This window comes from Triturus cristatus, chromosome 11 (assembly GCF_964204655.1).
Source record: "Triturus cristatus chromosome 11, aTriCri1.1, whole genome shotgun sequence".
NCBI lineage: Eukaryota > Metazoa > Chordata > Amphibia > Caudata > Salamandridae > Triturus > Triturus cristatus.
Window position 1 is genome coordinate 279660525 of NC_140594.1, and position 16368 is coordinate 279676892.

Consider the following 16368-nt stretch of genomic DNA (forward strand, 5'->3'; position numbering starts at 1 on the left):
GTAACAGCCCCAGCGACATTTCTTAAGGCAAACCCGACTTCCAAACAATTCTGATTTGAGCCCTGACTACCAGTTTATCCTGGCAACAGACTTGTCTCCCATACAACTATGGAAAGAGGCTTGGCCCACGGGACATTCCAGACACAGGTCTGAGTTTTGGTATTTGCTGATACACATGCCAGACTGCCTGGCCTGCTGAACAATCCAACAGTATGTGTGACTTCAACTCCATTCTGGTGACTGTTATGTTATGTTATCTTTATTTGCAATGCGCACGGATACTCACAAGTGTCCCGGCACGCAACCTGCAAGGAGGGTGAGAGAGTCTGTTTAAGCGAAAAGATGTGTTTTTAGGTTTTTCTTGAATACAGCTAGGTCTTGCAAGTTACGTAGGGCAAGGGACAGCGCATTCCAGGCAACAGCGGCCATTCTTGCCAGCGAACTGCCATCTAGCCTCTAATATTTGAATCGGGGAACCTGAACAAGGCGATGGGATGAAGAGCGCAACTGTCTAGCTGGAACATAAAAAGAGAACCGTTTTTGTAGGTAGGGTGTACCGAGGCCATGCAGAGCTCGGTGGGCCAAAACCAGTGCTTTAAACTTCACCCGTTCCACCACAGGCAGCCAATGCAAGGATCACAGGTAATGTCGCACGCTGTTCCTGGTGGACACGCCCAGAAGAAGTCTGGCTGTCGCATTCTGGACCACCTGGAGCTTTTTCAACAAATATACCGGGATGCCCATGTAAAGAGCATTGGCATAATCAAGCCGGGATAAAATAAGTGCACAGGTGACCATTTCTCTCGCTGCTTGGGGAAGCAGAGGAAGAAACTTCCTCAGGGTCTTGAGAAGGCCAAAACAGTTGCCGGCCAACTTCTTAATATGGTTTGAGAAAGAAAGGCTCTCGTTGAACCACACACCCAAGTTCTTGGCAGGCTTCCCAGCTGAGGTGGGCGAGGGAAACTCTGGAGGCCAAAGAGATTCCCGAAAGTTCAGCTGGAATCTTCCATAAAGGAGAATCACTGACTTCTCCTCATTACATTTTAATTGCGCAGCCGGCAACCATTTAAAAATGGATGAAAGACAGTGGTGAACCGAGGCAACTGACTCATCACTTTCTTCCCACGTAAAAAGCAGCTGGGTGTCTTCAGCATAAGCCATCACCTTAGCCCCCAAACTCTCAGCCAGATAGACAAAAGGAATCATATAAATGTTAAAGGGAAGGGGACTAAGTGAGGACCCCTGGGGAACTCCCGTGGTCACAGGCTGTAGAGAGGAGGAGGAAGGAGGGATCCAAATCTGCTGGGCCCGCCCCGCCAAGAAGGATCTAAGCCAGTTCCAGGCCGTACCTGATACACCAATCCCGGAAAGTCGTGAGAGAAGAAGAGAATGCGGGACCGCGTTGAACGCCGCCGAGAGGTCGAGTAGAATCAATGCTGCCTTCCCCCCGGCGTCCAGAAACCCCCGAATAGCCTCAACGACCTCCACCAGGACCGATTCGGTACTATGGGCGGCCGGGAGCCCAGACTGTGCTGGATGTAGAATAACATCCCTCTCAACAAATGCCATGAGTGGTTTGTTGATGACCTCCTCGCACACCTTGGCCAAGCCAGGCAGAAGAGAGATAGGCCGGTAGTTCCCTGGATTAAGAGGGTCTAGTGATGGGTTTTTTAAAAGTGGCAAAATCTTAGCTTGTTTCCACGCTACTGGGACACTGCCTGTGTGGAGGGACAAGTTGATAATGCTGTTCACCTCTACATTAATCGTCTCCGCAGCTGCTGCTAGCAGTCTAGCAGGGCAAGGATCCGAGGGTGAACCAGATTTTAAACTCTTGAGAATTTTAAGAGAGTCAGACAGGTCCACCGGCTTGAAAACATCCAAGCGATGTTCAGCACCGGCCGGTGGGGACAGACCACTTGCCTTAGACCCATTGCCACCAGATGAAAGAGTCGCCTGAATAGTGCAAATCTTATCCAAGAATAAATTCGACAGGGTGTCGCACCAGGAGACAGAGGTGGATTACATGCTAGCTTGAGCCAAGGGAGAGGTAAAGCTCTGAACAATTGCAAATATTTCTTTACCGTTGTTATTAGCCGAGTCAATACGGTTTGAATAGAACTGCCTTTTGGCTGATTTTATAGCCCCATAGTAGACCTTCTGTTTGATTCTGAGCTTCAGCTTGGCTGCGGGGCAGTAATCACTGCGACGCCACACTCGCTCAAGAGTCTTACATTCATGTTTAAGTGTTTTAAGTTCCTGGCTGAACCAGGGTTTAGACGGAGATTTCCTAGACAACCTAGGAGAGCACTGTGGGGCGAGTGTGTCCACTGCATTAGAAACCCAATTGGTAAGGCCATCAAGTCGATCCTCAAGGTCGCCCGAGAGGATAGGTCTAGAGGTTTCCAAGACTTGATTGAACGCACCAGGGTTGATTCTGCCAAAGGCCGGTTTGCAAAATGAACGCGTCACGGGCTCAGCTTTCATCACGTCCCATGAAAAGTGTGTCATGAAGTGGTCAGACCAGGAAACTGGACATGGGTCACAGATCGAGATGGAAAAATTAGAACAAATTGGGTCCAGTATATGGCTGGCCTGATGGGGAGGGGACCTAACCCTACCCGTCTGACCTTATTATAGTGCTATATTTGGATGTTGGTTAGTCCCCCCAAACCCAAGCCCCTGATCATTCTGATGACAGGCATGACTCCCAGAACACTGAGCCAACAAGCTTGATTCCACAACTATTCTGGACAAGCTGACTTCCTGACTACATAACCATTTGGGTGTTGGTCTAATAGAGAATTCCGGTGGCAGTCCAAGCTCTGAGAAATCCTTCTTTATTGGCTTTGACTTCAAACAGTCTTTACTCTTTGCTACATTCTTTGTGGAACCCAAAAGTCCTGCACAATTCATAAAGCAATGTGACTTGCAGATTATCCAGATACAAGCAGCTTCTCTCCTATACAATACTGCTCAGGCTGAGGAGGGCCCATGGCCCAAAACCACTTCATGAGATAGGATTTCTGACATTCTAAGAATTAAAGCTTGTTCCAAAAGAATGCTCTGACAGCGTTTCCAGTTCAGAAGACCTTCTTCAAAAGAAATTGTAATGAGTCCTAACTAAGAAAACTGATGCTCACCGAGGTCCCGAATGGTGCTGTGCTGTGACTTCAGCTCTTCTTTTAGGATTGAGACCCTCTCCTCGAGGACAGCAGCTCCTAAATAAACACAGAGGGGCATGTTTTAATAATGAATATTTTAATGAGCCAAGGCAGTTTTCAATTATCTAAGAATTACTAGGTCTTATCTCAATTGATGCTAAATTCTCAAAAAAGCACATGTGGTTCTCTTAACAAACAGAAACAATGCTGCAGCAGCCGCTATTTATCCAACTTAAACATGTGCGGTTCTCCATACAACAACCAGCAACCAATATCTTTATCAACTGCCCACAAATAGATCATCTTCACACCCACCAATAACCACTCTAAATCCAAATGACCACAAATGTTGTGACTACCGTCACTAAACATTACTTTCTTCAGGTGAGCATAAATGTATGTTTTAACAATTCCAACAAAGCCCGAAACACTCTCTTCCTAAATAACCAACAACTGTGCAACTTATAAAACATAAATAGATTACAAATTTGATAGCAGAAATAGTATATTTTGTATTAATTATGAACTGATTTTATTTCAGTCCTGTGGCCACCGAAATTATAATGTTGTTACTTTTAATAGAAGAACATTATTCCTGGCTCTTAATTCTTTCTCTAACATAGGGTTCACAATTATTTAACTCCTGCAAGTTACAGTCTTAAACACATGTACTAAGAGTCGTATGTTTCTGATTACCACAAGACTTTTTAGTTACATAGTTGTTAACCCAAGAGCCTACAGCTATTCTGGCAAGCATTGTTCTAAGTATATGCACGACCTGGGAGGTGGGGCAGGGCAACCTATGCCCTTTAAATGGCTCATTCTCTATAGCAATGCATTATAAAATAAATACAGGGATGAACGAACTCCACCAAGAGAGACATGCCTTTAGTATTACGGAAAAACAACAAGGTAGTGGAGGAAATGCTTGAAATATTCTCAGCCACTGACAATCACTTGGGTCAACATTCCATCCACACCATCATTTTTCGTCCACTGTGCCATTCCAGACAGAGACCCATTACAGACAGAGACACACCTTATGGAAATCAGCCACGGTCCTGTTCCAATAGGAGCAGACCAGCCGGAACTGCCAAACCAGGTCCTGTCCAGATACGAACACAAGCAATCCCAGGCCAGTTTCAACCTATGCAGGTCTATCAGTAAAGTACAGCTTGAGACCTTGAGCACGCTAAGTACGGGTTTCACATCTTGGCATACCTAACGCACTGAAGGTGCCCACTGCAAATACAACAAGCTGACAGAAGGAATGCTTGAATTGATCTCAGCCATTGACAATCACTCAGAGAACCAAGCTGAACCCGAATGAAGAGGCCCAAATAAGCTGAAACCGGTCTTGAGAGAGGACCTGGCTTGGTAATTCGGGTGGATTGCATCGTTTGGAACAAGACCAAGGCTGATTTGCATATAGGAGGATCTATTCTGAGTTCACATGGTGGCAAAAAATAATGATGGACTCAGACGTGTCCCTCAGTAATTGCTGGCAGATGAGATTAATTCAAGCATTCAATCCTTCCCTTTTAAAAAAATTCTTCATTGTGTCACCCTTTGTGAGAAGGGTATACCCAGGAATGGGTCCCGTGCTTACTGTGCCAATGAAACCAAGCTGCAACGGGAAACAACCGTTACAACGCATACATTACAACGCATGCTTTTACCCCGCATGCCATTACAACAAAAATGGCTTGCTGTAGGGGATATAAGGTGTTGGATTTAACGACAACACCTTCCCTACTGTTGCACAGACTGGAGTTGGAATAGTAAATTATATTATTCCTAACTCCTGTACACCCCCGGTAGCAGGTCGGGGTAAAAAGTTGCGTTGTAATGGCATGCAGGGTAAAAGCAAGCGTTGTAACGTCATACAACCAACTGCAACCAATGGAAAAACTTGTCATGGATTGCTTGTGATGTGTTTCAGAGAATAGCTGGCTTAGCAGATTAGGCTGGACTGCTTCTACTGGAGCAGGACCAAGGCTGATTTGCATATGGGTTGGTCTAATATGAGAATCACTTTTTTGTATTCTTCATTTTGTCGCCCTTTTTGTGAAGGGTATGCAGAGGAGTAGGTCCCATGCTCACTGTGCCACTGAAACCAAGCTGCACCCGATGGAAAAAAGCCCAAATAGGCTGAAACCTTTCTTGGGTTGCTTGTCTTCTGGTTCAAAGAGCATTCGGGTTAGCAGTTCAGGCTGGACTGTTCCTACTGGACAAGGACCAAGGCTGATTTGCATAAATCAGGGTCTAATCTGAGGTGAAATGGTGAGCAAATAAACAATGGACTGAAATGAGGCCCACGTAATTGCCACTGGCTGAGATTAATTCAAGTATTCCACCCATTACATTATTGCATTTTTCATTGTGACACCCTATGAGCACCAGGAATTCACAGACATGGTCATCTGCTCACTGAGCACCTGGAACCAAGGAGCATCAGACTGAAGAGACCAAATAGGCCAGAAATTGGTCTTGGATTGCTTGTGATGTGGTTCAGAGAATAGCTGGCTTAGAAGATTAGGCTGGACTGATTTTACTGGAGCAGGACCAAGGCTGATTTGCATATGGGTTGGTCAAATATGAGATGGCAGGAATGTCAAAAGATGAGGTGCTGGGATGTGGTTCAAGTACTTACCAGTGGTTGAGAGTAATTCAAGCATTCCAGTAATCAATTTTTTGTATTCTTCATTGTGATGCTTATGTGTAGGGGTATGCCCAGATGTTGATCCTGGGCTCACTGTGGCACGGGAACCAAGCTGCACCTGACTGAAGAGACCCAAATAGGATGAAACTATCCTTGGGTTACTTTTGTTCTACTTCAGAGAGGACCTGGGTTGGCTGTTCAGGCTAGACTGTTTCCACTGGAGCAAGACCAGGGCCGGTTTGCTTATTACTGGGTTTAATTTGAGGTGGCAATGTGTGCAAAAAGAATCATGGACTAGGGAGTGGCACAAAGTGACTACTATTAGGTGAGATTAATTCAAGCATTCCATCCATTACTTTTTTTGTATTCTTCATTGAGTATTATAGAATCAGGGCACACCTTAAAATACGAGAGCTATAAAGAAGCGGTTAATCTGTTGCTGTGATAAAGTTCTAGTCCCTTTACTTTGGCTTGTCTTAACATTTGTTATAACTTCTGATAACTGAAAATGTTCTCTATTTTGGCAAAGCTGTGGTCCTATATCGTAAGCTTTTACAACATAATGACAATTTTGAAGTAGTGTATGTGACACCCAGTTATCGTGAAAATATTTGCCTACGGTCGTAATGTCAAATACATGAAACATTGACTTTTGACAGATATAATGCTTGCAATCGGATTCCTCAACCAACATAAATATTTCGTCCTGATATTTAAGATACTTAGGGCCTGATTCACAGAGGTCAATTTACAATTTTGTGTAAGTTTACAATTGCTTGCTATTGACAAAGGGAGTTACAAGTAGTATCTATACGTGTGGGGAGTCGCTGTACTTAAAAAGACCTATCTTTTTATGAGCCAAGACTCTGCATTTGTAAAGACACTATTTGTTAATCCCTTTGTATATAGCAAACAATAATAAGTGTAAGTTTACCTTTGTGAATCAGGCCCAAAGTTTTCAATAAATGAAGCTATTGTGGAAGCATTCATTCTAAACAGATGACAGTTATTGCGCTAAATCTTACCCAAACTGCTCAATCTCACTAGGATAAATTTAATCCTGACCCTTCATGTTAACAGAAGCCTTGAGCTATGCCTTTCCTCCTGAAATAACACTTGTTAAATAGTGCTTCTCCATGTTTATTTTAGAACTTCATAGTCTGAATTAGTGGAATGTTCTAATAGCATTACAGCCCTTCTGCCTTAGGTTATACCAACTATTAACAGCACTCCGTCTCGTCTCAGGCTTATTACTCAGGAGAGGGCCTTTAACAGCTCGTATAGCACTCAGCAGCTGACAATCCTGCTGTCCTATAAAATTACAAATAAACCAGGAGAAACAGAAAGAAATACATTGGAACTTTGAGACAGGAGGCCTGTACCAGTTGTCTTTGGCCCTCTGCCGCTCCTCTGTTTCAATGGAGTTTTCAGACTTCTAATGTTCTATTCCAAGTTTCACCACTGTCTGTACTTCAACACAAACATCCCCTGGGAATAATACCTGACCTTTCTTCAACTCATCTTTATCCTTTTCAAGTCTGGCGACAATTTTGAGATTCTCTTTCTCCTTTTCCTCCATACGCTGCCCAGATACTTTGGCCTGCCATTGCTGCTCTTCTTTCTCCCTCTGAAGTACTCGGTCAAATGCCTCAATTCGCTGTTTCTGCTCCTCCTTTTCCTTCTCAGATTCTTTAAGCTTTTCCTTCAGAGGACTGACTAGTTGCATGAGCTCTGAGAGGTGCTTGTTGATTCGGGACAGATCTTTGCTCTGCTCACTAGCCCAGTATCTCATCTCCATAGCAGACAGTAGCTTGTTCCCCACAGTATCTTGGATGACTTCCTGGAACTTGCATAAGGAGGATGGTAGGTTTTGACTATTACAAACACTAATAATTAAATTATTGACCTCATGCAGGCTGGCCTGAGCAGAAGCGCATGCATCACAGGGCACCAGGGATGCTTCAAATGTCTGAGAACCAATGGTACGTGTGTCTTTTGCAATAGAAAAGGACACTGGCCGTGAATCAAGAGTGCCAGCAGCTGAGAGACGTCTGCCTTGAGAGTAGTTTGACCTGGCAGAGCAAACTTCCACTGAAGACATTTGTGATGTTGACCGTTTTTGTTTCTCATTCAATTGAGTCACTGCCTTGACTTTTGCTTGAAGTGAAGATGTATTTTCTCTGTCTGAATGTTTCTAAAAATAAACAAGAACAGAAGAAATACATGGTATATAGCAAACAAAGAAGCAGTTCTACTGATCATCTGAAACTGTAATGAGACATCACAGAACACTGTCTATATTATGGGTAAAAATCTGTTTATATTGAACAAAACACAATTACAATGACAAAATAAACCAGTAAAAATGTACGGTAATATTACCAAAATGTAAATAACTCACTACAAATGTGATTTTTCATCACTTTAAAAAAGAAAAAAACAACAGCTAGGCATGAGAGTAACTCTGAAGTGTCCTGAAGAAGGGAAAGGGTCAGCCATGGTAGGAGGAGGAGACATTATTGGACAATGCATTTGGAATGGTCACAGATGGCAGATCAGACTGTGACTGGAAAAAGCACAGGCATCCAATAGGGACCCAGTATCAATGTGTGAATGGCTTTAAGATCCAATCGAAAAAGGAAAATGAGCTATGACAGGGAGAAGAATACACATCAGGGGGAAGACAAGGTAAAGGGAAAAGTCTATACATGGAGTTTCGAAGGCCTAAAACAGCATACACACAATTAAGGAAAGCTAAGCGAAGATAGGCAAAAAAATCATAAATGACAGATTCTATTGCTGGAGTACTGAAATGTGTTGTGAAAGTGAAAGGAGGATGTTAGGGTCAGGCCCTTCATTGTTGGCAAGCAATTGTTTTTCAGATGATTTCCTCACTACCTATTTCCTTGTGTTATTTTACTTAATATGTTATGTGCAAGCCTTGATTTTTTATTTCTTTAGTTTTCTTTTTTTAATTTTTTTTTTAATGAAAACATTTTTTATTAACATTTCGTTCAGTGTTACAGTGACAGTATATTTCACATGGTGCACAGACATAAATAGGATATTGTATATGGATTACTTCTATGGTATTATACATCAGAGACTCGTCAGCCCAAGTCAGCGAGAACAAGCAAACCTTCAGGGTGTGTCTACTAAGCTTCATATGATACAGTGTGGTTATTCACTACCGTCTGACTCGGACTCATCCAATGGGGGGCTCACAGGTATTTCCCCGGTATGCATTCCAACTTCCCCAAACCTTGGTCCATTTTTTGGGGCATCCCCGAAGAACATACACAGACTTTTCTGCCATCATCGCCATATCCATATCCTTGCACCATTGATTAAGAGTAGGGCTAAGTCTGGACCCCAACGTTGTGCAATATTTCGTTTTGCCAATGTCATACCTAGAGTGACCCAGTCCTGAGCTATAGTGTTCAGATCTGTAGGTTCCCAGATGTTGAGGAGACAGCATCTCGGGTCCAGAAGAATTGTGACATTTGTGACCTGGGAGAGTGTACGCATCACCGCCCTCCAGTAGCGCGCTATCTCCGGGCAGAGCCATATGGTGTGGTAAAATGTACCTGTGTCTCCACAGTTCCTAAGACAAAGCGGCGTAGCTGCCCGGTGTATTGTATGTAACAGTGTCCTGGTATAGTACGTGCGATGTAGGATTTTGAATTGCACTAATCTAAGCCTCAATGATATTGCAGCCTCTCTAGGGGACGCCAGCGCCTCCTGCCAGTCTGCCTCATCAGTGTCTCCCAGTTCTAGTTCCCATTTGGCCTTCAATGCTGTCGTGGGGTCTGAGCGGTTATTTACTATTTTCCGATAGGTTTGTGAAATTGCCTTTTTTTGGAGATGGTCTGTTAAAAGCCTGTCCTCTAGTGGGGAGGATTCTTCAAGCCTCGTTTCTGGTGGTAGCAAGGACTGTAATGCATGCTTGACCTGCACGTATCGGAATAATTCTGTCTGCGCTAATCTGTAGGTGGCCTGTAGATGGGCGAATGCGACAACTGCCCCCTTCTTCCACAGATCTCCGACTTTGGATATACCTATCAAGTCCCAATTGTATAAGCCCTTGGTGTTGTGCAGCATTCCTAATTTCTTTGTGTCCCATAAAGGCATAGCTTGTGTGACTACTCCTTCCCAACCCAGTACTCTCTGTGCCTCAAACCAAATGTGTATCGCGTGCGCCGTTGGGCCTGTGAGGTTGTGCCTCTTCCCTTTATTGTAAAGCGCCCCCATGATCCCTAATGGAGCTAATAGGTGTCTATCCATTCGGTACGCTGGGTCCTCTTGGGAGATATGGAGCCATTGGTTAATTGCCACCAACTGGGAAGCCCAATAGTATACTCTTATATCGGGGAGGGCAATACCCCCATCATACCAGCTTCTATTGAGTTTTTGCATAGCTATACGGGGAGTTTTCCTATCCCAGAGCAATGTCGTCACTTCCGCATTTATCGTTGTGAAGTGCGTCGACGGGACAGGGAACGGTGTATTCTGCAGTGCATAGAGAAATCTAGGAAGTGCCATCATTTTGAAGAGGGCAGCCCTTCCCAGTAATGTCAATGGTAGCGTGCGCCAGTGCCTAACGTCTCTTTTGAATCTGATCAAGGGCTGTGTCAAGTTGTATGCAGTGAATTGTGCGTGGTCATGTGTTATGAATATCCCCAGGTACTTAAGGCCATCAGTGGCTATATTCAGAGTACATCCCCGCGGGAGCTATGGCAGGGAACCGTGTAGAATATAAAGGAGTGACTTCTCCCAGTTGATGGTGTATCCTGATACTCTCCTATATGCCGCACATATTTCTAAGAGGCAGTTAACGGAGCATTCTGGGGACGTTAAATATAGTAATACGTCATCCGCATAGAGAGATATACGGTCTTCTCAATCGAGTGCCCATCGTAGGCCACGTATCACTGGGTCCTGCCTGATCCATGCTGCCAGGGGCTCAAGTACTATTGCAAACAGGAGCGGTGACAATGGACAACCCCTCCCCAGTGGAATGTAGTTGATATATGGCCATTCACCACCACCTACACCAATGGCCGAGTATACAACAATTGGATCCACACACAAAATTTTGGCCCAAACTCCAGATGCTCAAGAACTAAGAAAAGGAAGGGCCATTCAACTAAGTCGAAACCCATTCGTGCATCCAGCGACAGAATCACTGCGTCCTCTGCTATGGTCGATCTACGACCCATCACTCCATGTAACCTTCGCAGATTTAATGCTGTATTACGGTTGGGCATAAAGCCGGACTGATCCGGATGGATCACTGCGGACAGATGAGGTTGCAGTCTTGTAGCCAGCGTCTTAGCAAGTATTTTCGCTTCTGCGTTGATCAGGGATATCGGTCTGTAGGATGTACACTGCTCTGTTGGTTTGCCCGGTTTATGTATCGCCACTATAGTGGCAAGGTGCTGGTCTCTGGGCAGGATCCCTTTTTCTAAGCTATCCTTATACATGGCCAACAAATGTGGCACAAGTTGGGGCGCAGCTAACTTATAGAATTCGACCGGAATCCTGTTGGGTCCTACCACCTTCCCCGTGTGCAATGCTCTAATTGCCTGTGTGAGTTCCTCCGGTGTGATATCTTCTTCTAGAGCAGCTACCGCGTCTGGAGCTAGAGTGGGCATTCGTATGTTGTGAAGAAATGCGAGATTGTCTTGCCTAGTTGTGGTAGCTATTGGTGTGTATACTGCCTTATAATGTGCCGCCAACGGTTCCGTGATTTGCTGCGGTGTGGTCACTACTCGTCCGTCCTCTAATCTAATCTGTGTTATCCAGTTACTCGCCCTTTCCTTCTTCCCCAACCAGGCCAGTAACCGACCCGCTTTGTCGCCAAGCTCGTAGACAGTATGTTGCGTTTTTGTGAGCGCACTAGCGGCCTCCTCCCTTGTGTAAACTTTATACTCCTGTTGTGCAAGGTGTAGTCTGTGTGTCGTCTCTTCAGTAGTGTCCGCCGCATGTGTAGCCTCTGCCAATGAGACTTCCAGTTCTAACTTATCTATGTGGTTTTGTCGTTCCCTCTTCTGTCCCACTATTAAGGAGATCGCGTGCCCACGAAGTACTGTCTTTTCTGCCTCCCATAAGGTCACTGGTGAGGGGACTGATTTTCCTCAAAATAGCACTTCGTCACCTTAATAAGGTCTTTGCTTATTTTATGATTTTTGAGGTACCCTGGGCGAATTGGAAACAGTCTTTGGTTTTGTGGGGCGAAGGGTGTATATGCAATGAGTATCGGTGAGTGGTCCGATATGCCTCTGGATAGGTGCGTGATCTCTGTTATACCTAGCATTCCCGTGGCTAGGGTAAAGATATAGTCTATTCTAGAGAGACTATTATGTACTCCAGAGTGGAATGTGTATTGTCGTCCTATCGAGTACCTGGTCCACCAGACATCTAATAGGCCAAGTGCGTCTGCAAATTCTATTAATTTGCGGTTGGGTCCACTATGGTCTCTAGGGGGCTGCCGGTCTATGGATGCATTCATGGTGGTATTGAAATCGCCCCCATAATCAGTTCTCCACCGGGGAGTGTGAGTAGGAATTTTCCTAACTCTGGAAAGGCAGTCTGGTGCAGTGCCGGCGGGATATATACTGATACATTGTTATATGTTCTACCGTCCCATTGGCATGATATTGCAGCAAATCTTCCCTGATCATCCTTGTGCGTCTCGGTTACCATCAAAGAGAAACGTCTATTTATTAGGATCCCTACCCCTCTGTATCCGGAGGTGAAATCAGAATGGACTATCATTTTGAACCCCCATCTGTCCAGAGCCTTAACAGTCGTTCCTTGCAGGTGAGATTCCTGGAGGAGTGCCACCGCAGGATTTTTACGCCTAAGGTAGTGTAGTACTAAACCTCGTTTTAGTTTGTCCCCCAAGCCACTGACATTCCATGAAATCACTTTCAATGGTGGGCCGGATATTTGGTAGGTCTGCGTCTGGAGACCAGCGTCACTGTCCTCTAGGTTCGTACTTGTCATAATCATAAGTAATGGTCAGTCTATCATGGGCTGATTGGAACTTGTCTCCTGTGCTGTCACCCAAGTTGACCCTTGCTGTAGCACCTACCATAAAAATTACAATCACAACAAAAAAGAACTCAATTAACTGCACCCCTCCCTCCACCCCCCTCCCTACCTCCCTGCACAGCGGATTTAGAACTACCGGCCTCCCCAACTCAGCAGAGTGCTTCAGTCTCATAACTTTGTACTAGCGTAAGGGGGAGAGTCACTCCGTGTCCCCCGCGCACTCCCAAGCGTGTCCTTATAGTCTGTAGCGTACGATCTGCACCTTTCGATCTTCCGATCCGAGCCGCAGTATTCAAACAGAGCATCATATAGCCTCCACTGTGTTTGCCATTCAGTCTGTAGTCATTCCACCGATCGGGCTGCTTGTCTGCAGGTCGCCAGTCCCTTGGCATGCTGGTGAGTTATTCCTATGCGTGGCATGGCATCGAAAATGTCATTACGTGTCGCTTCCGACCCTTGCGCCGGTGTTTGCTCCTGCCGAGATTCCTGTCTCTGTGGGTTGGGCCATTTGAGAGAGTTGCTGTCTTTGTTTTGCCCCTTGCTTGTTGCTTCCTTTGGCTGGACGCCATCCTTCCAACCAGTCTTGGGCCTCTTCTGGCGTCATGAAGAACCAGCTTTTACCTTCTGCTTCGAGTCTTAGCTTTGCCGGGAAGAGCATTGCATATTTGAGTTCTCTGTTTCGTAACTCTCGTTTGACATCCCAAAATTCCGCCGCTGCATCGTGACCGCCGCAGTGTAGTCCGTGTAAAATGTTACTTCGCTGTTGTCTATCCGCAAGAGGGGTGCGACTCGGACCGCCTGCAGAATCGCGTCTCTGTCTCTGAAGTTAAAAATTCTTGCCAGGATAGGTCGTGGGGGGGCTCCTGGTTTGGGTCGCCCGCCTGGGACTCAGAGGGCTCTTTTCACCGAAAAGAGTTTCGAGAGTCCTTGAGGTTGTGGCTGTGTTTGGACCAGTTCTTCCACGAAGAGATCTAGAGCCAGCCCCCTGACGCTCTCTAGCACCCCAACCAAGCGAACGTTGTTGCGTCGCGAGCGTCCTTCTTGGTCATCTAGTTTCTCTGCCATCTGCTTGGTCACTTGTTCTAGGTGGCGTACTTGTCGTTGCAGCGTCGCAGTGTCCGTTGAGAGGGTTGCCGTGGTGGTTTCCACCTCCGTCAGTCTTGTGCTCATCTTGGAAACATCCGCTCTGAGTAGCGTTATGTCGCAAGAAATTGTCCCTATGGAGGTTTGCATCTGCTGAAGGGTGGTCATTACGTCCTGCAGGGTGATTTCTTTTGGTTTCTCTGACTGTTGGCCGTTAGCTGTTGGCGCGTCTTGTTACTCCTTAGTAAAAGCGTATTTATCCATACGGTTGCTCTGTATCGATCTCTGTCCGCTTCCTCCCATAGTGTCTTAAGTCCCAGGAGGGTATACTCTTTCCAAGTGAAGCGGAGGGGGAAGGGTCAGTGCCCGTTATGGTCTACCAGTGTTGAGTCAGGGGGCGGACCGGCAGCTGCTCTCCTCTGATAACTGGCCTCACCACTGCTCCTGCTGTTGATGTCCGCTCTTGTGCCTCATAGGCCGCCGTTATCTCCACATCTGCTGGGGGCCAGGTCTTTGGCGGCTTCGGTTGCGTTCTTTTTACCCAGAATTTCGGCGGCTGCTGCACGAGTTCCCACTGCACTTCCGTCTTCGTTTTTTACCGGTGCAGATGCCGGATTGATGTCAGGATTTTGGGGGAATGTCGAGTGTTCACCGAAGCTCCCTCAGGCTGCGGCCATCTTTGCCAGACACTAGCCACACACCCTTCTTCAGTTTTTAAATCATTTTCGTTTCAATAGTTTTTTACCGATCCATTTACAGTGATCCGAAGAGTCACTGTGAAAATATCCTAACTATACTTGAAAAGTACAACTAGAGTAGTTTCTTTCATTTTCAACAATTTCTAAAGAAAACCAAAGAGCAGACAATCATTGTTATCAAGAAAAGACAATATGGGAAGTGTGGTAGCTGGTTAAGAAATGTTATGGTCAAGTCCCCTCAAAGATTCATTGTTATAACTATGTCCAACGAATGTAGCTTGTTCGACATCTTCTGTATATCCACCTTATAAAAGATCTCCAAGTTTAATATGACACTGTGCATTACCAGGGGGCTTAAACAAGGCTCAGAGGAAGTGATTTTGAGGGACTACAGCCTTAAGGTCTACTTCACAGTCAAGAGTCCAAACATTAATTGATTGTAAAGGTTTGTCCAGGTGCCCAAATTGCAAACTTACATATTTACATACTAAAGATTGAATATCCCTTGCTTACTTTTAGCACACAGGTATTGAGAATGACAATATTATCTTTGAAAATGACTGTATCGGGCAGAGCCTTGGTCAAAAGTGGAAGGATGTATGTAATTCCACAATCTTCCAGATTTTGCAACCTCTGAGAAAGGCACATCTTGTGTCTACACATCACACAAGATCAGCAGGAAAGTAAGTGTGTCACTATCTTTGAAGAGTTGCCAAAACCGTCTTGGGCATGACCGGCAGCTTTGGAGTCAAAAGATCCTTCTGCACCGTAACATCTTAAAATACCAGCCTATGTGCGGTCGGAGGGATTACCATGTGAGAAATCTGTGTCTCCTGCTGTAATGCAGAAGCCTAATTGAAAAAACATAAGTGCATGTGCCCAAACTTTTCAGAGAAGGCTGCCAACCACATCCCCCAAAGGCACTGCCAACTACCACTACCCACTTCTCCCACTGACGCTACCAACTTCCCACACTGGTGTCACCCACTGCCTGCATGTACGATGCCCAAAGCAACATTACAGTGTGTGGGCATGCCTGCCTCAAAAGGATGTCATGAAGGTTTGTCATTTTGAAAACAAATCTGGTAAAATAGTGCTTTTTACAGCCCGAATTTCAAATAAAATTACTAAAAAACATTGGCTCTGAAAGGGTACTCTGAAAGTGCCACTCATAAAATATTCTAGAACTTTCATGGACTGGATTTTCAAGGGTTGGGGCTTGTGAAGTGGCACTTTGTCACTTGTTCCACTAGTTTGAATAAAATATGACATTTATAAAAGCATTGAAAGATGACATTCTGCCTTTACTGCACTCGATTTTTTAGTCTGGCTCATGTTCAAAGTGAATAGTTTTCCATAGGTGAGCTACCATTTAGGCCATCAACATAAGATGCCTAGCTTAAAAAAAATGTATAAACAATGTCAGCTTTGTGAAACAGTTCCGTGGCAGCAGTGTGTATATATGTGATACTTGGCCATGCCCTGACAACGTCGAGCCAGGCTCAAAAAAGTATGCTGCACCAACAAAGCCTCAGTCAGCAACAAGGTTGAGACAGTAAACAGAGAAGAGGCAGTAGGGTCAGTTTAGGAGGACAATCTGTGGCTGTCTAATATGGAAAGGCTGGTTGATACAAACCTGGTTAAGGAAAGTCACCATTCACACGAATGGGGCTAGAATGGGGGGTTTGGCAATCAAGACATTGTCATG

The 16368-nt window shown here is 45.2% G+C and overlaps 1 protein-coding gene across 3 annotated transcripts in view; it reads right to left on the reverse strand.

The window, feature by feature from the left end:
* Positions 1-16368, reverse strand: part of CCDC157 (coiled-coil domain containing 157) — a 380789-nt gene that overhangs the window by 139495 nt on the left and 224926 nt on the right. For all 3 annotated transcript variants that reach the window (XM_085635040.1, XM_085635039.1, XM_085635038.1), the window contains exons 4-5: positions 7330-8017; positions 3141-3218 (exon numbers count right to left, since the gene is read on the reverse strand). In XM_085635040.1, the coding sequence (XP_085491166.1) occupies positions 3141-3218; positions 7330-8017 (766 nt within the window). The remainder of the gene's footprint in view (positions 1-3140; positions 3219-7329; positions 8018-16368) is intronic.